The sequence below is a fragment of the Cydia pomonella genome, chromosome 14 (assembly GCF_033807575.1).
Source record: "Cydia pomonella isolate Wapato2018A chromosome 14, ilCydPomo1, whole genome shotgun sequence".
Lineage (NCBI taxonomy): Eukaryota > Metazoa > Arthropoda > Insecta > Lepidoptera > Tortricidae > Cydia > Cydia pomonella.
This window is the reverse complement of record NC_084716.1, coordinates 1,139,896-1,163,974: the sequence shown is the minus strand read 5'-3', so window position 1 is coordinate 1,163,974 and position 24,079 is coordinate 1,139,896. Positions and strand designations below refer to the sequence as shown.

Here is a 24,079-nt window from a genome sequence, read left to right as displayed (position 1 = left end):
TGCATTCTAGCTGCCCGCTACTACGTCAGTGTGGAATAATACCTTCCAATTCCACTTCTACGGTAAATTCCAACCAGTTTTCACCCCCATAAGTATTTTTTTCAGTAATAAAAATAATCCAATGCCTCGAGGCCAAAATATGTGATCAGCGGTTTAAGTATATAGTAACAGACATACGTTAACATTATATTCAATTAAGGCAATCTCTACTAATAGTAGACACACACTCATTTGTAACTTTCTATTACATATAAAAAGTTATGTATTTTCTACTCAGAATCATAGCCTCTTTCAACTCCAATTAAACTCAAACTCAAATATTTGTTCAGTACCTATAATACGAAACAAGATCCCATCCGTCAGTCCGTTCGTTCTCTTGAGAACACGTTATAACTTATAAGTTATAACCCCAAAATACATGATGGATGGATATTTAACTAAGGGTAAAGAACGAAGATACGCAGTGGAACGAAATTGAACTAATATAAGATACTCGTAAAGCTTTAGATAATACTACTTATATTTCGCTCGCACTAATCCGTACATGTATTGACGCGGGCGAGATGCACGACAACTAAATAATAGGATTCAAATATCATTCTGATTTCAGCGAAATTGCCTGTAGATCACGCGAAAAAGCGCGTCGCCTGCTCTGTACGAAACTGGAATAACTCCCCAACACCAAGCCTTTGGATCTGACGAATGGGGTGTTCCTCTTAGACCGCCCGTCGTGATGAGAGGTGATTTATATTCGTATTATTATGCCAAACAGAGACTTGAGGATATTGAAAAATTTACAAAAATAAACACTTCTACAAATGTTTATAATTTCTTAGGTAGGGAAAGCTCAATTCTTTGCGGAATATAATATGCATTTACGAATACTGACAGTCTAATTCTTCTTCTTCCTCGCGTTGTCCCGGCATTTGCCACGGCTCATGGGAGCCTGGGGTCCGCTTGACAACTAATCCCAAGATTTGGCGTAGGCACTAGTTTTTACGAAAGCGACTGCCATCAGACCTTCCAACCCAGAGGATAAACTAGGCCTTGTTGGGATTAGTCCGGTTTCCTCACGATGTTTTCCTTCACCGAAAAGCGACTGGTAAATATCAAATGATATTTCGTACATAAGTTCCGAAAAACTCATTGGTACGAGCCGGGGTTTGAACCCGCGACCTCCGGATTGCAAGTCGCACGCTCTTACCGCTAGGCCACCAGCGCTTCACTGACAGTCTAATTCAGAAATCATAATTCATGTTTATATTACGCTTCGTAAATGACCTACTTATCATTAAAGTGCTTGAGCTAAATTGGGGCGAGATGAAAAGAGATGATTTATTCCTTTATTCTTATCAAGAGTTCATGCTCATGGCGTGAAAATATAAAAAAAAATTGAATAATGATGTTTGGCAAATTAGGACGTTGTCTTATTTTTCATACTTATGGAACAGAAAAAAATCGTATTAACTAACAAAGCATTAATGGAATGTAGAAATTTAAGTTTATTGGGTTTTCGTGCTTCCTATGTATACAAAAAAAAGCATGGTCTTGAAAGACTTTTTATTATTTGGGCTCAATAGGATAAACGGTATCACCTCTGATGTAAGTCTGTATATAAAACACTCCCATGGCACCGCCATTTTGACAAAAAATCTAAAAAATGAATCGACGCAAACTTATTTACCAAGTTTCGCAAGAATCAGTTGAGAAATGCGAACTGTAGAGGAGAACACCCGGATTCGGAAACACCGAAGAATTTGTGCTCAAGCTAAAACGGAGACTCTGTCAATAAATATAAAACAAACCTAACCTATCTGTAGGATAACATTACGAAAATCCTAAGATGTTAACGATTTCAGAATTATGACTAATGATAATCTGACAATCACTACATTACATTATGACTTTCAATAATTATGACAAAGAAAGGGATCCGATAATATACTCGTACATGTGCTTAGAACAAACCTAATTGAACATTGAAGATATTTAAATATTACGAAATTGCAGTTTACGTAATAAATAAATGGGTATAAGAAACAAAAGAAATCGCCCCATTTGCGGTAACAGTGTGAGAAATAGAAATTGAAAAAGTTTGTCTTTGTCTCCAAACTAAGTACAACTTACAAAGTTACATTCTCGGTATTTCTGTTTCGTTCAAGTAGACGCTTAGAACGAAACGCTCCTCAGAGGGCTACTTTTAGCGATTCTTTTACGAGTATCCCGACTAATAATCCAACTACCATCTCTCAAATATAAAGTGCTAACAAATTAATTACCAATTTGTTTAATGGAGCATATTTAAATACGAAACATTACAGGTTTTATGATCTTATTTTTTTGTAAAAATTGGAAAACAAATTTGCTAAGTTAAAACACCCTGTTAATGAGATAATTAAATGAAAACTTATGAAACAGATTCTATAACTTCTTTTACTTAACTCGCCACATCACGTTGATAAATCAAATGACACGTTGATTATGAATTTAAAGACTATTAATTGTTGACATGACTAGTGTTAAACATCTTGTCAGTTAAATGTCCATGACGAATATTTGTGACATTATCTATAAAAAGGGACATTATTGTTGTTGGCAGTTACGCCGCACTGCGTAGCGCGGCGTTGTTTATAATATGGGTGCATCGTTGATAATGGCGTAAGCGGCACCGACAATAAGGTCCCTTTCATATATAATGCCACATTTTGAGATAAATTGATTAACAATTTATTTATTTTTGGTTCGGTAAATAAAAACAAAGAAAGGTTTAACTTTTCTTACTTTGTAATTAATGTTAATTGTTTTAATGTAAAGTACAATCTCTTAAAATATCGGTAACTAATTTGTTAGAACCTGTTATACAAGTGTTTTTCGCGGTAGGCCCTCAGGATATGCAAGCGTCCGTGGGATACGCAGTGCTAAGGTTTTTAATTCAATTTTATTTAATATTTACACAGAATTACAGTTTAAAACTAATACACTGTGAAATGTCAATTCCATACTATAAGTATATACAATTATGATTGAATTAAAACACTTTTAAAACACTAGATTCCCTTTTATCCAGCATCTCACAAAATCTCAAGCATTCCATACACACATCCGCCCATCGCCCCGCAAGCAGGTCACACTCGGGTGCTGCAACTAGGAGCGCATTCAGCAGGGCCAGGGCACGAGGGATGGACGAGTTTCTGTGCGCCACCGTGCGTGCCATTGGCACTGCTAACAGAGGCCGCACTCGCGGTCTGAGGGTTATCTTTTTTAAATCAGGAACAAAGAACCTCTATAGGCTCTCTACCAGTTCCGCAGGCGGGCAGTCCGAGTATAGACGAATATAAAGAGCAAGGACATGCTAGTATCTATAGAACGCGCAGTTGACCCTACTTCAGGTTTTTTTTGTCGCTTTCCTTCAGACTTTTTTGCCATTATCAAAAAAATACAAAAAAAGATTGGAGGCGCGGGGTATCGATCCCCGTACCTCTCGCATGCTAAGCGAGCGCTCTACCATCTGAGCTACGCCCCCGGTTACTTGCCACCGCGAATATCTTGATCATGTTTATTAAATCCAATGACATACGATTCTTATGTCGCATCAAGCGTAGACATTCACTTGAGTACATTAATCAAGTAACAGTCAAATACCGAGCCCCGAGTGATCATGTTACCATACAAACGTACTCAACTCGGGACAACTCTGTTTGGACCCAAAAGCTATGATTTTTTCAACACTGTCGATTAATATTATCAACATCACGCAAATTGATTTTCACCACACCATACCTCGGAAAAAACTCTCTGTATTCTTTGAAATCAGCGTGCAAATTTGCATTTTAGAGAGTACTAAACAATTTGATGCAATAATGAGTTATTATTACTGTTGGAATCTTCTTCATACAAACGTAATCCCCGTTTTTTTTCCTCTGAATATTGAAACATATTTATACACAATTTAATATACATTAACCACAGTTTTATTATTAATTATCGCTCCGCCTCGTGCTTTACGGCCCAATTCGGACTTTAAGATAGGTCTAAATTTTTGTATGTATATTTATTTTGTTTTTGTATGAAGAAACGTCACTTTTGAGACTGTCATATCCGATCCATATCGTATCTAAACCTAATATTTGACGTATCTGAAAATTCTTATCGGGCCGTTATACGTTATATGTCGGAATAACTGAACACGTACAAACCAATACCCAACCCATCAAATTCTACGAGTCTGACCATATATATCTAATAATGTATCTCGTTTGAAACGTAACAATACACGTTACATCATAATAAAGAAATGTCTGCTCGATCTGAACGTCGATAACAATACAATTCCACAAAGGAACTCGTATCAAATGCCCCAGTTCAATATGTGAAAATATTACATTCTCGTATGTGTTCCCATAGCTACGCGAGTCACCGTTGGAGACGCCAGTGTTAGGAGATTTTTAATGCAACGAGAGCGGTTTTTTAACAACAAGCGCTCCGAAACTGGCTAGAAGCGTGCAAATCTTTCCATTCCTTCCTTTTTGTTTACACGCAAAATTATTATTAAGCCGCAGCCAAATAACACTAGAGTAAGATTGCCGGAGCTCAACGGGGGTGCGATTCGCATGTAACTCCTCTGGAGACTGCTTTATTCTTTATTTCAGGTAAACATTTGTAACTTACAGCTAACAAGCCAAAGCGTTACAAATATTAATTAATATATATTAACATTACAATGATTTAAGACTAACAAAAACTTCGTAACTTAAGACCTTACCTTCAGGCGGGCCGTATGCTTGTTTGCCACAGATGTAGTATAAAAAAACGGCTTAACTTCGACGCGCCGTGTCAAACACAAAAGCTGGCACTGGGACGCCACATCACCGAAGTGTCAAAAATGAAATTGAACTTTATGGATGTGCATGAAGATCTACGTTGCTCTGTGGTCTGTGACGGATTAATCCGTCTTCCGAGTTGGACCTACGGTGCGGATATAACCGTCATTGGCGTCAAAAAGGTTAAGGAGGCGCATAGCTACATGCTACATTTATCGGAAGAATGCTGTATCTTAACGGCACCGGTTTCATTTCCATATAAAAAGCATTATACTGGTTTCATGAGACTTTGTCTCTGTACTGTTTGACTGAACTCAACCAATACGATGAAATCATACTAAATGTCCGAGAATACTTTATTTCTTGAATGATAAAAGCAAAGATGATGCTTGTTAGACTTTTATGTTTTGAGGTAAAGGTAACTAAAGGTCTGAGGTTATCGAGTTTCGCCGGTTTTGAAGGAGTTTGGAGTTGGAGTGAGGTTCAAAGTTCCCAAATTTGGGATAACTGAGATCGGGACGAAAATACACCTGAGGGTTTACCCGGATATTCGTTATTTAATTGTAGAACATCTACTATATTTAAAAACAGACTATACACCGTGTTTTTTTTTTATTTGCTTTAATTTAGAGGGTGCATTCCTGAGCTTAAATTAAGTAACTTTCTCAAAGACACCGATATTCTAATTAACTCCATTTCGGAGATAATCAATCATTAATTTTTATCTTATAAGGCCCTTACGAGCGTGTACACTTGCCTTAGGGCCTGTTTACTTATTGATTAGTGTTTAGTGCGAGTTCATACATTTGCTACTAAACGTAAGTACTATCTCGGACGATCGATATTCGAAATGACATTGATATGTCAATTGTTTGGTTGAGTTAAATGTAATACCCGTGTTACAACAACGCTATATGCAACATTTAGTTACTTTTTATAAAAATAAAAATAGTAAAAATAAAAAACAAAAAAAAAAATTTTTGAAAATTAACTATGCCATTTAGTTTCCTTAACTTACCATCTTACATCTTACTTAACAGCTTACCATCAAGTGATCCGTCTGCTCGTTTGCCTCCTCTACCATAAAAAAAAAGAAATACAAGCGCCAATGCAAAACGTGGTGAAAATATGAACTTTCGTGGGACGACATATTGATTATGTGGCAGCTGCCAAATGTCAAATAAGCAATATGGCCCACAACCACCAGGGCGGCTCCACAGTCATGCACGGAGCGAATAACTTGACAAAGATAAGTATCACTAGACTTAGATCGGCCGGGTTATAAGTTATTAACCGTGAAATTACCTTTTATATTGGTTTTTGAGCTCCCGATATTTCGACGCAGTTACATGCATCTTCTTCACCAGTAACTGGAGATAGCGGAAAATATCGGGAGCTCAAAAACAATATAAAAATCTAGGTTTATATCCCGGTCGAATTATGTCTAGCGAAACTAACCGTGAATCATTCAAAATTGTTATTAAAAATAACTGTGTCAGATAATTTTGAATGGGAACATATCTTTATTTGGAAAAGTGATCGAGGGTGGTCATTGACATATATCTAAGGACGGGCCTTACAGACAATAAGAATGGGGCCAGTACAGCGGTGTCACGCACACGAATTCGAGGCAATCGGCGCGTTGTTCCACCCGCTACTTTTGATACTCACTGTTTTACAACTCGTACGGTCTACCATAGTATTTTTTTTGTGATTTTGAGATTTTGTGTGAATAAGACACGTCAAGATTATTTACCTTTTATCTAATGCTAAAAAACGAACTATAGTCAACTCAAAAAAATCCTAAAGGGTCATATGTTCGTGAAACTGTTTCTTTACTTTCTGATATTTTACATAAAAAAAAACGCGCAGAAAATCTTGAAGCACAGCAGAAATACAAAAAGACTTATTGGAGGCGCGGGGTATCGATCCCCGTACCTCTCGCATGCTAAGCGAGCGCTCTACCATCTGAGCTACGCCCCCGTTGAAAAAAGTAATGAAATTTCGCATGTCAACTGTAGCACAGCGAAGCCTATTCTTAGCCTTATTATATTAATCCTATTGTAACTTGAGCCCTAAATACGAAAGAAGTATTGGTAGATGTAGGAGAGAATTGAATTGGTTTGTCGGCAGCGTAGCTGTGAATATCATGAAAATAAAACCTTGATACTACATATTATCTACGTACGCATAAACTCGAACAAATGAAATAATTACTAACTAGTTAAGAGTCTTTTTTTCCTAAAGCTTACGAGCGATTCCTCGTTTACAAAATTACATACAGTAAAAGAATTTGAATTCTGTCCCACTAAACAGCAATAAAATTCCTTGACCTTTTTTTTTTTTTTTTTTCGTTTGTAGTCATTGGTGTGAGTCAATCGGCCCTCGCTAGAATTACGGGCGGCCGGTTGCTCTTTGTTTCTTAGGTACTGTCTATTGTTGTGGTTATTGGTGACTATGTAGTAGCATTTTGGTGAGACTGGCCCCCGATGTTACGGGCGGCCTTGTCCGAAATTTTCAGCTAAAAGTGCGATCTGGTATGTTATGTTTCTATGTTCTGTTGAAGGTCTTTAGTGTGTCTATTACATATTTAGTATATTTTATAAATGAGTCTAGCGTGTCTTCTTTTTCAATTATTATCTGGACCTTGACCATAGTAAGATTAAGAGCAACGCTCATCTGCCATTTCTGCAATGGCTTGCGCTTAATTCCTACGCTTTTTTTCCCACTATTACGCATACATAGTAAAAAAAAGTTAATTAAGGCGTATTAAGACACACAATTTTTTTTATAGACTAAATTAACTAATTTATTTTTCAGAATAGTACACGTAAGCCATACAAAAATATCTTTTAGCAGAGTCCGTCTAAGTTAACTCTTCAAAGGCTTTGAAGTGACAAAGTGTGAAAAAGTCAAAAAAAGTTATTTTTTCATAAGAATTTATCATTTATGGTGATATATTTTGAAGCTTAGATTTAGAAATCTAGTAAAAATCCAAAAAGATTCTTATTGGAGGCGCGGGGTATCGATCCCCGTACCTCTCGCATGCTAAGCGAGCGCTCTACCATCTGAGCTACGCCCCCGTTGAAAAAAATCGCGAACATTATGACCTGAACCGTATCACATACTACTAATTTATTCTCAACACAATTTCTACTCGATTGAGACTGGTAACTGTTATAACTTGACCTCTAAAGGCGAAACAATTACTTGTTATTAGATTTCGATCAGGAGGGGGGAGGCGCTGCGGGACACGACAGGCTCCAAATATTAATAATAATAGCCCATCAATCCCATATTCAGCCCATTGCTTTCACCCAATACGAGTAGCCTAGTTTATTTTAGATTTCATAAACTCTCAACATGTCAAAAGGGTATCAACGTGTTGGCTTCGGCTCCGTGCACGCCAACCAAATGTCCGGAATACCTTGTGTCGTGATAAGTAAAAAGTGTAACGACATACAAATAATAATAAATAATTATAAACTGGTTTGCCGACAATGCCGCTAGAAATAGCTTGGTAGTGAGCTTTGTTCAATATTGACACAATTAATTTACCATTTATAAACCTTATGGCAAAGGAATAAAGACTACGAATGGTCCTGTTATTTCACTGCGCCGTACTTAAACGTTACGCATATTTATTTATCCTCTGGCAGTACGAGTGACTTAACTAGTTCAGTTCAGTTGCAGTTACATAATAACATATTGTTTCATAATAAGATTGAATGAAAGAGTAAGAAATTATTTGCCGGCTACATTCCGGGATGTTTCCTAATAATGCCATTACAGTAAATCAAGGTACTTTCAACTTCCGTTTCGCACCGTCTTGGCATAACAAGACAACAATGCCAATAACATTGTTGTTGTCTTGGCAAAACCTATTATTCACTGTTTAGGCACATTTGTACGTAACGATGGATAAAATATGGAAACAGCACAAAGTTGGGAGGAATCTCAAAATGTTATAAAAATTAATAAAAAAATAAAGATGAGTGCAATTTTGTTCGTTCCTCAAAGGAAATGTAACTAGTGAAATCTCCGACGTTTTATAACGTGGAAATTTCGGCGTTTATCTACTCTTCTTGGGAAAGTCGCGGCAAGATGTGTCAGCCGTTCAAGTAGATGCAGTAAGTAGTCAACTCTGAACATCCTACAGACAATCTGTTCATGAAACTATTAGTTACTTTCTATGTTTATTACATAAAATTTGGAACAGCAATCATTCAAAAATTTTCTTACTGGAGGCGCGGGGTATCGATCCCCGTACCTCTCGCATGCTAAGCGAGCGCTCTACCATCTGAGCTACGCCCCCGTTGAAAAAAATCGTGAATATAACAACCTGAATCGTATCACATACTACAACTTTATTCTCAACACGTTTTGAGACTTGTAACTATTATAACTTGAGCTCCAAGGGCGATACAATAACTAGTTATTAGATGCAAAATATAAACTGGTTTTTGACAATGCCGCTAGAAATAGCTTGGTAGTGAGCATTGTTTAATGTAGACACAATTAATTGACCGTTTATAAACGTTATTGTAAAGGAATAAAGACTATCAGTGGTCCTGTTATTTCATTGCGCCGTACACGCATTACGCATATTTAGCCCCGGGCGGTACAAGTAACCACAAAAGTAGTCCAGTAACTTGGTAGTCGAAGTTACATTATAATATTACGAGTAATAACAATAACATATTGTTTAACTAAGGACCCGCCTCGGCACGTACGAGTAACCTTAACAAATTATACACCTAAACCTTCCTCAAGAATCGCTCTATTGATAGGTGAAAACCGCATAAAAATCCGTTCAATATTTTTAGAGCTTATCGCGGACATACAAACAGACAGACGCAGCGTGGGACTTTGTTTATAAGGTGTATAAGATAATAAGATTGAATGAAAGAGTAATAACAAATTATTTGCTGGCTACATTCCGGTATGTTTACTATTTACATATTTTTTCGTAGATATTATATGTTCGTATTGTGTTGTACAGCTACCGAAACGATCTTGTTTGTAGAGCTTGGTTACAGTACATATGGTGCTACTTTACTGCCCTAGTGCGGTAACTAGCACTATACGTGCGTATATCGCAAATTTAAAGGGTCATATGCACTGTAAAACGTTGTACGATACACGTGCAAAAAAGTAATTCGCAACTCGTATCGATTTAAAACACTCCCTTCCGTCGTGTTTTAATTTATCGCCACTCGTTGCATTTTTCCTACTTTTCACTACTTGTACTGTAATTTAATATTGCGAGCCATCGTGTGTAATATATTATTTCTGCCCTCCGGCCGGAAGGTGTCAACGCTTTCCGGCTACGTCGGACAGAAAAATAGTATACCTACCTACACATCTCAGCCAATAAATAAGTAAGCCTCAGATCACAATGTTTATCGACCGCGGCTTATTTCTTACATAAGAATGGAACAGAATAGGAATCATTTATTCAGACAACATATCAATACAAATAACACATATAGCATATACAGGGCAAAGATAAACAAATAAACAAAACAGTAGAAACAGTGATGTGAAGCTGCAATGGTCTCCACTCAGCAATGCAGCTAGCGTGGTCAACGGGGTTGGTTTTCTCTGAAGCCAGCGGGGTACTTTAGTGCCCTAGGTATGTAACATAAGTACTATTAGGCTTCGTTGTGCAAGATATTAATGCATATGACTGCCACTGTGGAATCACTCATCTAGGGGAGAGGGGGGCAAGACGGGGTGGCGGGCAAGACGGGGCAACGGCTGTATACCGCGCTAGAATCGACCAATCAGAAGCCCGCTAGCGCATGACGCTACGCCGCCATGATGTCTATCAGTCCACGCGGTGAGCGGCTAGACTGAAGGTTACGCACGTAATTTAATCTCAAAAAACTGTTTTTTGTCGTTTTGCTTGTTATTTTTGCGTTTTGTTTGGTGTGTGATTGCTGCTTTTACATACGCAGCACGGAATCGGCGTTAAATAATTGCTATGGAGCAACAACCACGCAAACAGGTACGTACTTGTCGTTTTCGAACGCGGCAAGTGTCATTTATTTAAAATTTGTTGAATCTGTTTAGGCACGCACGGGCAAGATGGGGTACCGGGTACCCCATCTTGCCCGTGCGTATTTTTAAGAAAGTTTTGAAATGATTATAAAGTTGTGGATTTGAATATCTTTAAATATTTTGTTGTAGAATGGTGAAAACGTATAAGAGAAAAACAAATAGAGCAGAATGGTCAGAGGAAGCTATGAAAAATGCGGTGGATGCTGTAATAGAAGGAAAAATGGGTTACCTGTCGGCAGCAAAGACATTTTCTGTCCCTCAGACGACTTTAGAAAGAAAAGTCAAAGTAGTTAGAGAGAAGTTGTCAGACGGTACTTCCACTAGCTATGAATTGAAAGTTCGTTTAGGCCCTAAAGATACGGTTTTTTCTAAAGAAGAGGAAAAAGAGCTGTATAATTATATACTAGACATGGAAAGTAGACTGTATGGTCTTACAATAAAAGACTTAAGGGGTCTAGCGTACAGTTTGGCGGTTAAAAATAATAAACAACATCCATTTAATAACGAGAAAAGAGAAGCTGGGAAAGATTGGGCACACAACTTTCTCAAGAGACATCCTGAATTGTCTATTCGACAGCCTGAGAGTACTTCAGCAGCTCGTGCTGCAGGATTTAACAAGCAAGTTGTAGATCAGTTTTATAACTTTTTGGGGAACGTTTATGATGAAAATAATTTAACTCCTGACAGAATTTTCAACTGTGACGAGACAGGTATTTCTATTGTTCCAAAAACCAAATCAAAAATAATAGCCAAAAGAGGGCGAAAGCAAGTCGGAGCGATCACTTCTGCAGAAAGAGGGACAACAATAACTGTTGAAATCTGTTTCAGTGCAAGTGGCCTATACATGCCACCCATGATGGTATTTCCTCGAAAGCGTATGGACCCGCAATTAATGCTAAATGCTGCACCAGGATCTTGGGGAGTATGCAGTGATTCGGGCTGGATGACAACGGAACTCTTTGCTGGCTGGTTTAAGAAATTCGTGGAATTTAGTGGAGCAACAACAGAACGACCTGTCCTGCTGTTGTTGGATGGACATAGTACTCACACTCAAAACATTGATCTCATCAATGAAGCGCGATCTCATGGAGTAATCATTCTATGTTTTCCTCCACACACTACTCACCGACTTCAAGTTGCTGATGTTGCATATATGAGGCCACTCAGCACGTATTATGACCATCAAATCACAGCATGGCTACGCAGTAATCCGGGGATGATCGTCACGGTGCGGCAAGTCGCAGAAATTTTTGGAAAGGCTTTTATACAAGCATCAACGATGTCTACAGCAGTAAATGGATTTAAAAAGTGCGGAATTTGGCCATATGACCCCACAGTTTTTACTGAAACTGACTTCGCTCCATCTCTAACCACAGACATCCCTCAACCAGAGCCGTCACCAGTTACTGAAACACCAATAACGGTTTCTGCAGAATCCAACAACGAAATACCAATGGAGATCGGTCTCACGGGAGCGACGTCATCGACCACTGTATCAGACAATGCCATACTAACTACTACTGTCGCGGCTTCCACAGCCGAATCCTTGTGTGTGTCTGCGTCCTCTGTGGATTCTCAAACAGAATCAAGCACCGTTTTGGATGTATCTCAGAGTTCAGCTATTTTACCAGTATCATCAGCACCTGAAGATTTACAGTTGCAACCCTCCGAAGTTGAAATGGAACCATTGATTCAAACAGCAGCAAAGTCACCAGAACCTGGATGTTCTACTTATAGACCAAGTACGCCACGAGAATCTAGTTTCATTGTTGTTAGTCCCCAACAAGTTATGCCTTTTCCTGCAACAAGGAAAATTACAAGAGCACCAACAAAGAGAGGAAAAACCGCTATTATTACCTCATCGCCCTACAAAAATGAGTTAGAAGATAAAATAAAAAAGAAACAAGAGGTGGTTGACGCTAAAGAGAAAAGGAAGGCTATAAGAGAATTAAAGAAAACTCAAAAAAATACCGTTGCCAATAAAAATAAAGTGACCAAAAAGAAAAAAAATACTAAAGCTACTCGAAAATCGACTGTAGGATCGGAAAATAGTGGTAGTGAGTCAGAAAATCCTCCGTGTTTATATTGTCACGGTCTCTATTTAGAGTCCACAGAAGGCTGGGTGGCGTGTTCGGCATGCCGAAAATGGGCACATTGTAGCTGTGCAGGTGTTGAAGACGAGGATGAAGAGACTGCCTTTAAATGTGAAATTTGTCCATAGCGTTTTACTGATTAATGTCGTGCAATTCCTTAAATTACTAAAAATTCCTATCGCCTCATCTTGCCCTGTAAGTGTACCCCATCTTGCCCTGTAGGTGTACCCCATCTTGACCCATAGGGTGCCCCGTCTTATCCCACTGGGGGGGGCAAGATGGGGCGATAGGTAGGTTTGCGATTGTTGATTTTTTTAAATTTTATTATTACACTAGAGTTCCTAAGGAGTATTGATTATAAAAGACTAATTACCAAAGATGATTCTAAAAATAAAAAAATGTTTAAAATATTAAAGTTTTCTTTTTTATTCGATTTCAAACCTTAAGTCCCCCGTCTTGCCCCCCTCTCCCCTATATAAATATATAACACATACGTCCTATCGTTTTATTGTGGCACAATATGACATAACTCTTGAATGAACGTATGAAATTATCATATCGGTTTGTTTGCATCAAACGAACGCGTAATTTGTCCTAAATACATAAGATTTAAGACCATGAACAACATTTGCTAACTCATGTTTTGAAAGTCATAAGTAAACATGAGAGAATACAGAACAAAAAAGAACCTGTCAAGTGCATGTCGCGCCAAGCATAGTTGATTTTATAAGATATGAAAAAAAAAAACAAGATATATGTTATTTCGGTATCTATTTAATCCTTAACGCTCACTGCGGGATTACCCTAAAAATAATGAAGTAAGAGTATGTTGCAAAATATTTGTCATTTGGCTGTCACCATCTATTTCACGTCTATGGTGACTACACATAGAATTTAATAAAAAAATCTTGGAGGCGCGGGGTATCGATCCCCGTACCTCTCGCATGCTAAGCGTTGCATTGCATAGGCCGAAAATACATAATATTTTTAATCGTAACAACTCAACATGAGCGTATTTAATCAAAGAATTTAATTTGCTACCATAAGTAATACCTGATATAATAAAAGTTTATTATATCAAGATTTAATCTACGATAAAATTAATTCTCATAAACACTGTATAGCTGTTCAAATTAAAATTAAATTTTCTAGTAATGAAACAACATAAAGTACGCTACTATGCGACATTTATTAATGGAATTTCCTGTTAAAATGTAATCCTATATTAACATTTTCATTATTATAGTTACATTACGTAACTCAAACGGGCGACGTGCGTAAGTCCCGGTTGGTACAGTCAGCAGATGAAATACGAATATTGTCGTCAAGCTCACCATAGTTATTAACCTATCGAATGAGCTAATGCTTTTACGGATACTGGAAAGCGATATGTAAATGTACTACATACCTATGAGGCCTGGATGTTAGTGAGATGACGATATGAGTTGTGCTGGTGTTCGACTTTATTACCTACATATAACATGAGTTTCACATGATTATCCACCTGGTTTCTTGAGCTTAATAGTCGCCTCCAAACCTCCCCTTATAGCGACCCCATAACTCACACAAAGTTTACCTTAAGTTCATATTAGCCTCACTGGATCACTGTTCACTCTGAGTACTGATAACGTTGGTCACAATCTACAATAGACACATCATTATTCTAATAACACCATAAGAACGTCCTTGCCTTGATCTAAAAGCAAATATCACCTCCCCGTAGATTTGTTCGCACACAACCTCCTTTTTCCTACGGTCATTTTCATCTACCCTCTCACCTTCAGCCAAAAAATCCCAATTTATTATTATTTATAATGGGGGTGACATCATCAAACATGATAAAACCCCTTTATTTAATAAAGATAAAAAAAAAAAAAAAAAATTATTATTTATTAACTTAAACGTGACTACTAGCGTCATTTACTCCATGACGTTGGCAAATATTAGCCGGTTCGCAATACGTTCGCGACTAATATTAAGAGGTAAGGGAACGGCCGTTTCTCCATACAAACGTAATCCCCTTTTTCCTCTCTGGATATTGACATTATGGAAAATATATTTACATAATTTGATGTACATCAAACATAGCTATGCTCCTACGTTTGAGTTTTAAATTTTTTGGTTATTGTTAAAAATAGGAGCCATAAACAGATTTTATAGAATTTCTAAACGCTCCTAAATCTTGCAAAAATTAAACATTAGGGAAAAATCAAAGGTAGGGGGTATAGCTGTGGTTGATATACAACAAATTGTGTCAAAATATTTTCAATAATATTAATATCCAGAGAGGGAAATGAGGACTACTTTTATATTAAAAGAAGATTTCGTACGGTTCCTTCACTTACGTCTTCGTACTTCGTATTCTGCCTTAGAACTGCGATGCATTGAACGAAGACGTTCCAGTTAGTTTTTGACAGTTGGAAAATTTTATAGATCACAGTTTGAGAGACAGTTTTCAAATAATTTTAACATAATATACTGCGCATTTGCTGACTGTACGAGCCCAGACGCCGTATATTTGTGTATACACGTGATGTATCACGTCACGTGTATACACCCTCGCGGCTCAGCCGGTGTGAAATGACATTATCATATTGCGGCTTATTGCCGTTAAATATACCAATAATTTCCTTTAAAACCCTGTTTATTTATTTTTTTAAAGTACTTGACGGAATTCTGAGATTATTGACAAGAGTTCAAGCCTGTGCACTAGACTCTTGCCAGTGAGTCGTCTTACATATGTTTACTAAAATTAAATATTAACTAAAAAAAAGTCCCTTAGATCTGACCCCTGCGGAAGGGTGCCCATAAGGCTGCCCACATTCCCACGCTGAATAGCTATGGCTATTCTTTGGCTTAGGAATGAGCCAGCCTCCACCTTTTTTTAAGGCTCTGGAAAAGTTTATGGAGGGCCCCAGGGTCTCTACCGCGAACGCCGCAAATATGTGGTTGTTTGACAGACCAGCATATGTGCGGCGCTTTAGGGTTTCGTCTGCTGGCGCTGCTCCGCCAGCTCTCATAGACGTGGCGGCTAGATGGGACGGCGCTAGGGTATCTACACATGTTGCATCCCAGATAAGAGGCCGTCCCATTTGCCAGGGGATTGGAGTCATTCCGTCGGGCCTCTTACCGTCGTCGCGCACCAGGCCAGGTGGTTCTAACGCAGCCGGCACTCCCACGCTGGTAAGTGCCCGACGGATGACATCGTTTAGGCTGGCATTCTTAGTGACCAGCTATCATTTCTTCTTCCAGGGTTAATGGCACCATTTCTTGTCGTGCGTGCACAAAATATCGCTGACTGTACGAGGAAATATACCGTGTATGTGTTTTTACGTATACTTGTATACATAATTATATTATACCCTCGCAGCCCAGCCGGTGGGATCTCATAATACCAAATTGTGGTTTATTACCAATCAACTTGCTTTATTTAAATCTTTCTTTCTTTGATAAGACTTTTATTGTGTACTACTCATATGTAGTTTGTAATAAGGTAAGTGAATAATTAAAAATTAATTAATATTGTCCTTTTCTGTCTGAAACATAGGAACTGCTAGTTCAGGCATTTGTAAATCAAGTTTCTCTAATAACATCCTTAGTCTTTAAGAGCAACCACTGTATGACTGTACAATACTTTTTTAAATAAATTATTCATTTTGAAAATGGAGAATTGCAAAAATATGAGCCATTTCCGAAATTTTTCAAAGAGGAAATTACGTACTTTTTGAAAAATCAGTAGTTGTACGTGCGTTTCCCCCTCTAATAATATGGTAGTATGCTCGTTTCTTAAAGGTTTCAAGGCTGACTGTTCTTACATGATACCTATTCGTTTGTTGCTGGCGGTATAAGCATAAATTCTGCGTGTATAATATGTATATACATACACCCTCGCAGCCCATCCGGTGTGAAATGACATTATCATATCGCAGCTTATTGCCGCAGAATAAACCAATAACTTCGTCCATATAATTTACATAAAAATTGCCGGATATCGTGACGATAAATCTTATAAACACGATTATCAACGCGTGTTTTATGAGGACGATAACAATCCGAAAGGAAAATTGAAATGTTCTGAATCTCAGACGAATACTTATTTTCATTTGAATGTGAGTGGAATTGATAGGATCGTCTGTCTAGATGTAAATATTTCCCGACGACCAATTTCAATGTATGTACAGAACTTGACGAACGTGTGAACTGAACGAAGATATACGTTTTTTGGGCCAAATACGGCCGCACCTTCTTCTTACGTTAACTTAGAAGTTTGATTTTTTTTTACAGCTTCAAGGGACTATACTCGTAGACCTGAGTAGGTATATGGTTTTAATTTTAATTCGATACCTCCAAGACAGACAGAAGGACGGACGGACAACAAAGTGATCCTATAAGGGTTCTGTTTTTTCTTTTTAGGTACGGAACCTTAAAAACGTTACGCATTCCTAAACCTTATTTCCTAACCTTAATTTCCCTTCACCAGTCCAATACGAAACATTAACAAACATCCAAAATACCTAAACGACTTAAAACAAATAGAACGCATTCTTCAAAAAATCTCAACAATGTTTATTTGGAGCACGGCTAAGGCGATTATCGCGGGAAAAACGTTCGCTCCTCCAGGAATGTTATCCGATTAAATTACCATTGTTACTGGCCGGGAAATTGCTGATTTCATTTAGAAGCTCTTTATCAAATCTAAAGCGTTTAAAGATTCCAATTTGTAAAGAAACTGACGTTTATAATGGTCTTGTAAGGATTCTTCACGGAAAAAAAAATTTTTTACAATACTACCAGAATGTATAGTAAATGGGAATTTGTTCTTGTAACAAATTTTGCGTTCTCCTAACATTTTTTTCTGTTCAGCCAACCATTGGATTTGATGCGTTTACAATTCGTTTGTAACGGGCAATGTTCAATTCTAGTAACTTGAAAGCTTGTAAAGGTTAGGATCTAAATGTTATATCAACAATACTCATAGGATAGTTACAATAGCATCGTCGTCTTTACAATTCCCATCGTTGTCGCAGCTATATAAAAATACGATACTACAAGAATGTGTAGTAAGCGGAAATTTGTTCTGCTAACTAATTTAACGTTCTCTTTACTAATTTTATTGTACGACCAACTATTTTGATGTGGTAGCGATTTCAATTCGTTTGTAACGGGCAATGTTCAATTCTAGTAACTTGAAAGCTTGTAAGGAATAGTATCTAAATGTTTACACCAACAATACTCAAAGTAAGTTACATTATACTATTATACTATTGTTGATATTACAATACGGATCGTTGCGTCTGGGAGAGCAGAGGGGCGCGGGAGCCGCGCGGGGCGGTTTCAAACAATATGGCGCTGATGGTGACCAATCGTACTTACGTCGCCCGCGCAAAAGTAGTGACAGGCAGTTATTGATTTACTTAGCAGTGAAAATAACAAAAGAAAAACTTGTGTCTTACTGAAAATGGACGAAGACATCGCGCAAATATTGCATGAGTGGGGTCTGTCAGAATACTACGAGATATTCAAACGTAAGTCTTGTTTCCATTTTTTTATATTTAAATGTGATATCTGTAAAAAAAAATCTTTTGTGCCGTATTCTAATTTTAAAATGCCTACATAGACAATACATTAAAAACACAATCTATCTCAAACATACTCCAACACGGAACAAAAATCAATCAACCGATATTGAGGTTGTATGTACCTATTGGAGTTACATGTGAATCATTTTCAAGCAAGTTTTGATATTTCTGATTCAGTTGTTTGTCGTTGTCGTGTCTAAACGTGTTTTAAAGTTATAATATGGCCCAGTGTGTCTGTTTGTCTGTTACTTCACGCTTTAACGCTGAACCGATTTAGATGACATTTGGTATGGAGATAGTTTGAGTCCCGGGGAAGGAAATAGGATAGTTTTTATTCCAGAAATCGTGATTTAAGGGGGTGGAAGTTTGTATGAGAAATGACTTATTCCACGTAGATTAAGTCGTGGGCAAAAGCTAGTAGGTATAATAATATGCCTCCTACTAGTCCTACTGGGTAGTAAGTAATATTCCCAGCACCTTGTCAAATCTACCGCATCGGCACCGTTGCCGTTGCAGAGGTAGGGTAGTTTTCGTCCACATGTGTCAGTTTTCCTTATTTATATTCACGTACTTTCCAAAAGCTTAAAAGAAAGAAAGGGTTAAGTTTTGTTTGTATTTACAGAAAATAAGATCACCCTCAAAACATTCAACATCATATTGGATCAGGGAATGATACAAGAACTAATTAAACCAATTGGAGACAGAGCCACATTCATAAGCAACTTAAATATTTGGAAACAAATATCAAATGATGATGATGATGATTTCTCTCTTAGTCTTAGTCAGGTACCTATCTGCTTCAATATTTAGATAATTTAATAATATGACGTTGCATTATTGAAATAAATAATTATTATGGGACAGTCTTACACAAACAGACCTAGTCCCACAGCACAGAATAAATAATAGTATTTTATACGGAATGGCCATGCTATGCCCGCCCCAATCTGAATTACCTCACCCCACGGAGGCCGATTAGCGTTTGTCTCGGACTTTTGCCATAGTTCTATTGAGCCTGGGGTCCGCTCGGCAACCTAATCCCAGTAATTGGTGTAGGCATTATTTTTACGAAAGTGACTGATATCTGATCGTCCAACCCAGACAGGAAACTAGGACTTGTTGGGATTAGGTCAGGTTTCCTCACGATGTTTTCCATCACTGAAAAGCGACTGGTAAATATCAAATGAAAACTCATTGGTACGAGTCGGGGTTTGAACCCAAGACCTCCAGATTGAAAGTTTGATGTCTTACCGCCAGGCCACCAGCACTTATTAATCTATCTATAATAGATAGATATGCCTAAATAAATACTTAAATACATAGAAAACAACCATAACTCAGGAACAAACTTTACTGCCGAGTATATAATACAACATTTTTCACCGCGCCACCGCGAAAAATACAAGTTATAAAATATTAAAAATTTAAGCCAAATTCATGCTTTCAAAATTATATAATTCAAAATCATCTCTTTAAAGTCCATCCTACCAGATAATGTAAAGAAACAAGTCAAAACTTACTTTCCCCACATCATGCGGATAAAATGCGTTTTTCTCCTCCGCTTTCTAAGGGATAAAGAACGTTCCGAGGTGGAGTGGTGAATTTTTTTTAAACAGTATAGATCAAAGATTGGTTGACTGGTAGTGAATGCCTTAAGGCATTAAGTCCGCCATTTGTACCTTCATGTATTGTGTAATAAAGATTAAATAAATAAATAAAGATTTTTGGAATTATTTTATGAACGTAACAATGCTATCTTTATACAAAACGACCTAAGATCCGTGAGTTCCCTAGGTACATTACGGTTAGGTATGAAAGGGTTCATGTAAATATGTTTTTTATACAAGGGACTAATTAACTTGTGTTTTTTTAGGGGAGCAAATCGGACATTAATGTCGATGTGTTGAGTGAGAAACACAGAAACGTACCACCAATAAAGGATATTACCAACTTCCAAAGCAGTCAAGATGGATCCCCTTCTGACAGTAGCGTCAACACATCAATTAATCTACCACCAGTAAAGGACCTTACCAACGAAATCGAACAGTTGACAAGTGAGGTGTTATATTATATTACAGTCGCCAACAGATATATCGGAGCGGCCAAGTTGATCACAAAACAACGTCTTTATTGTCAAAGCGATATAGTGCACGTCCAGATATTTATGGGTACCTTGGCCGCTCCGATATATTTGATGGCAACTGTACAATGTAAAACCTTTTTTCTATAAATGTGACTCACAATCAGTTTTGTTGCCTATTAATATAAAATAATGATTGATTTCATTTGAAGTTTTTTTTAAAACTAGACGTTTCCCAACTTTAGGAACCTGTTTTGTTCAAATTGTGAAATAGGTTAAGGTGACTACATTATAATTACCTATTTAAGCTTTTCATAACATATAATTAATATTGTATAGAAAATAGTCTACAGTTAATATTGAACTACATCGCATTTATTATAACGCATAATAGTTAATATATGTACATAATTATGTCTACTTATAATATTTCACAATTTGATTGCAACTTACGACTGACACGACTTGTCCCCAGCCTCTGCACAATATATAATAAATGAAATGCCAGATATTACTACTTCCCATGAAAAAGTGCTATTAAGTGGTTTTATGTTTTTATTTAAAAAATCAACGTTTTCGATAGAAGTCGAAAAAGATGTATCTGTTTTTTAATTCAAACAATAAGTACAGTTTACAGCAGTTTTGGGAAGTAGTATAATCAGGCATTTCATTTATTGTGCAGATGCCAAGGGATAAGTAATACAGTAGATACTACAAAGTTACGTAGTAGATACTACAAAGTTACGTAGTAGATACTACAAAGTTACGTAGTAGATACTACAAAGTAACATAGTAGATACTACAAAGTAACATAGTGGTTAATACCAAGTAACATAGTGCTTACTACCAAGTAACATGGTAGATACTACAAAGTAACATAGTGGTTACTACCAAGCAATATAGTATATACCACAACATATTTTTGGTAACGGATACAAAAGGCTGTAGTTATTTCAACAATACACATCCAGCACTGTTAACAATTTAAGCCCTACTGCTTACTATGTAACATACTTACCCATACCATATAACTTTTACGAGAAGAGAATAGTTGAGTTTACTATTTGTAGAGTTGTCACATATAGTACGATAAAAATTGTAGGGTCTACCGAATTCTCGTTACAACAACCAGATTTTTTTTTCCGTGTTGGAAGACCGTAATAAAGGGTTGGGAAAAGATAATCCCTTCTTCCTCGCGTTGTCCCGGTATTTTGCCACGGCTCATGGGAGCCTGGGATCCGCTTGACAACTAATCCCAAGATTTGGCATAGGCACTAGTTTTTACGAAAACGACTGCCATTTGACCTACCAAACCAGAGGGTAAACTAGGCCTTGTTAGGATTAGTCTGGTTTCCTCACGATGTTTTCCTTCACCGAAAAGCGACTGGTAAATATCAAATGATATTTCGTACATAAGTTCCAAAAAACTCATTGGTACAAGCCGGGGTTTGAACCCGCGACTTCCGGATTGCAAGTTGCACGCTCTTACCGCTAGGCCACCAGCGCTTTTTTTTGGGAAAAGATAATCTATAAAAAGAAATAACTATCTTAGTCGGTAGTGACCCTGCCTACGAAGTAGAAGGGTACGGGTTCGAATCCTGGCAAGGGCATTTATTTGTCTGTTTATTACGAATATTAGTTTCTAAGTTATGGATGTTATCTATGTATGTATTTAAGTTAGTTATAGTACAAGCTTTGCTTAGTTTGGAGCTAGGTCGTGGGTCGATTTGTGTTAGAATGTCCCCAAATATTTATTTATTTATATTTTTTGCTACTTATAAATCGATCACAAACAAGCACAACAACAATTATAAAATACAATTAATTGAAAATATTAATACAAACTACAGTATTATTGTTTAAAGAAAAAGTAAGTAAAATTTAAGTCAGAAATCGCATAGGTACCTACCGTCATTTTTATCCGTCAGTAACTGCCTTCGACCTCTCACGATTGTTTACTGTGTCGTGTTATAAGATAAAGGGCCACTACATTTGGGTCCCACAAAGCCAAATGTGATTAGATTGGTCCTTTGAGTGAGAGTATTATTCCATTTTGTCACAATTGACCCTAGTCTCATTTGATGTCAAAGTAACTGGGTTTAATGTGGAAACCGGCAGTTCTAATAGAAACTGTATTTGATTTGTGTTTCTTGATCACGTTATCTTTAGTATCTATTTCAGTTTATACACAATATTCAAAGGCGGCAGTTAGTTTGTCGTATTATTGTTATTTTTATTTACTGACTTTTTATAGACGCAAAATATAAAATAATTACAACTTACTTTCTGTTTCAAACCTAAAAGCTTTTAAAACAATTTAAAATTTGAAAAGTATATAAATAAGTCCCAAATTTTTCGAATCATCTATTTCTTTACAGAAAATATGTTTTCTTAAAATCAAAAAATAGGAGAATACATTTTCCAAAACGGAACAAAAGGAGGGTGCGCTAAGCTTTCAAAATAAAGAAAACCTGAATTTTTTTTGGTTTGTCCCCAAGTAGATATTTTTTCTAAAGATGTGCGACGCAAAAAAGAGAACCCCTGCTTTAGCAGAATGTTTATAGGGAGGCGAATTCACATTTTCTTCCATTGTGAATTCGCAGGAAAATTGTATAACTCAAAAACAGAAACACGAAAACAAAAACATCTGCAGGTGTGCTACCTAATGCACACTTGTTCATTTCGCCCCGGGGGCACAGTGACCCCGTTTCCGTGCTGCAAAGGCAACAATAAAAGGCAGCGAAATCAAGGGAGTGAGATACCAGGCGAGCATAAGAACACAATAGGCGCTCGCAGAACGTGAGTAACAGAGGGATGTCCTCGCTTTATGTGTTCCTAGTGAACGGGAAATATATTTGCACTCGTAACAAAAGAACGGAGACCAGCTTGGGCTATACTAGAAAACAATAATTAAATAAATCATAGAGGCTTTGCAAGAATTGTATACAAAATAGATGACAATGTAAGAAATTGATACAATTTAGCTGATCTGATGATGGAGTCAGAAGGTGGATAACGGAATTCTATGTACACTTCTAGGTAAACCTCGAGATTGGATGTATAAGATTTATTACGAATGAGACGAGTCAAATCCAGGGGGCGTTAAGTACCTACAGTACAGTTGTGAATAAATGTGTTTCTAAAAATGAAATGTTTGGCAGCAACTTATTTATAATGTTAAGCTAATGTAAACAAAATTATTCAATAAATACCTCAAACGACCTTACAAGAACATAAAATACATCGGAAATTATTCTCTTCGATATCTTAAGAACCTTAAGCCCCATTTCGTATTCTATTCCTAAATCAAATAGCTCAAGGTCCTTTTCTGGTGCCTTTTGTGTTTTTAAGTGTTTTCTTGTACACATTTCCTTTTACGGAAAGAATAAATTACTTACCTTTTATATTTAAATATAACTAGATCACACATAAATTTGCTCAGAA

At 37.1% G+C, this 24,079-nt stretch overlaps 2 protein-coding genes and 4 non-coding genes across 21 annotated transcripts in view; 1 reads left to right on the top strand and 5 right to left on the bottom strand.

Moving 5' to 3' along the window:
* LOC133524685 (neurobeachin) overlaps window positions 1-24,079 on the bottom strand; it is a 963,862-nt gene that overhangs the window by 386,138 nt on the left and 553,645 nt on the right. The window lies entirely within an intron of this gene.
* Window positions 3,451-3,523, bottom strand: Trnaa-agc (transfer RNA alanine (anticodon AGC)). Its single transcript has one exon. It is a non-coding gene; the product is annotated as a tRNA-Ala (tRNA).
* On the bottom strand, window positions 6,731-6,803 carry Trnaa-agc (transfer RNA alanine (anticodon AGC)). Its single transcript has one exon. It is a non-coding gene; the product is annotated as a tRNA-Ala (tRNA).
* Trnaa-agc (transfer RNA alanine (anticodon AGC)) lies at window positions 7,831-7,903 on the bottom strand. Its single transcript has one exon. It is a non-coding gene; the product is annotated as a tRNA-Ala (tRNA).
* Window positions 9,063-9,135, bottom strand: Trnaa-agc (transfer RNA alanine (anticodon AGC)). The gene has a single exon. It is a non-coding gene; the product is annotated as a tRNA-Ala (tRNA).
* Window positions 17,760-20,840, top strand: LOC133524683 (uncharacterized). The gene is made up of 3 exons (XM_061860788.1): window positions 17,760-18,501; window positions 19,178-19,341; window positions 20,429-20,840. Exons 1-3 carry the CDS (start codon window positions 18,435-18,437, stop codon window positions 20,783-20,785), a joined length of 588 nt encoding a protein of 195 aa, XP_061716772.1. The 5' UTR covers window positions 17,760-18,434; the 3' UTR covers window positions 20,786-20,840.

Bases quoted from the DNA above. Each gene is read 5' to 3' on its own strand.
- LOC133524683 (XM_061860788.1), top strand. From the start codon at position 18,435: ATGGACGAAGACATCGCGCAAATATTGCATGAGTGGGGTCTGTCAGAA. The intron at 18,502-19,177 runs GTAAGTCTTGTT...TTGTATTTACAG, and splicing joins ATACTACGAGATATTCAAAC to AAAATAAGATCACCCTCAAA. The intron at 19,342-20,428 runs GTACCTATCTGC...GTGTTTTTTTAG, and splicing joins TCTCTCTTAGTCTTAGTCAG to GGGAGCAAATCGGACATTAA.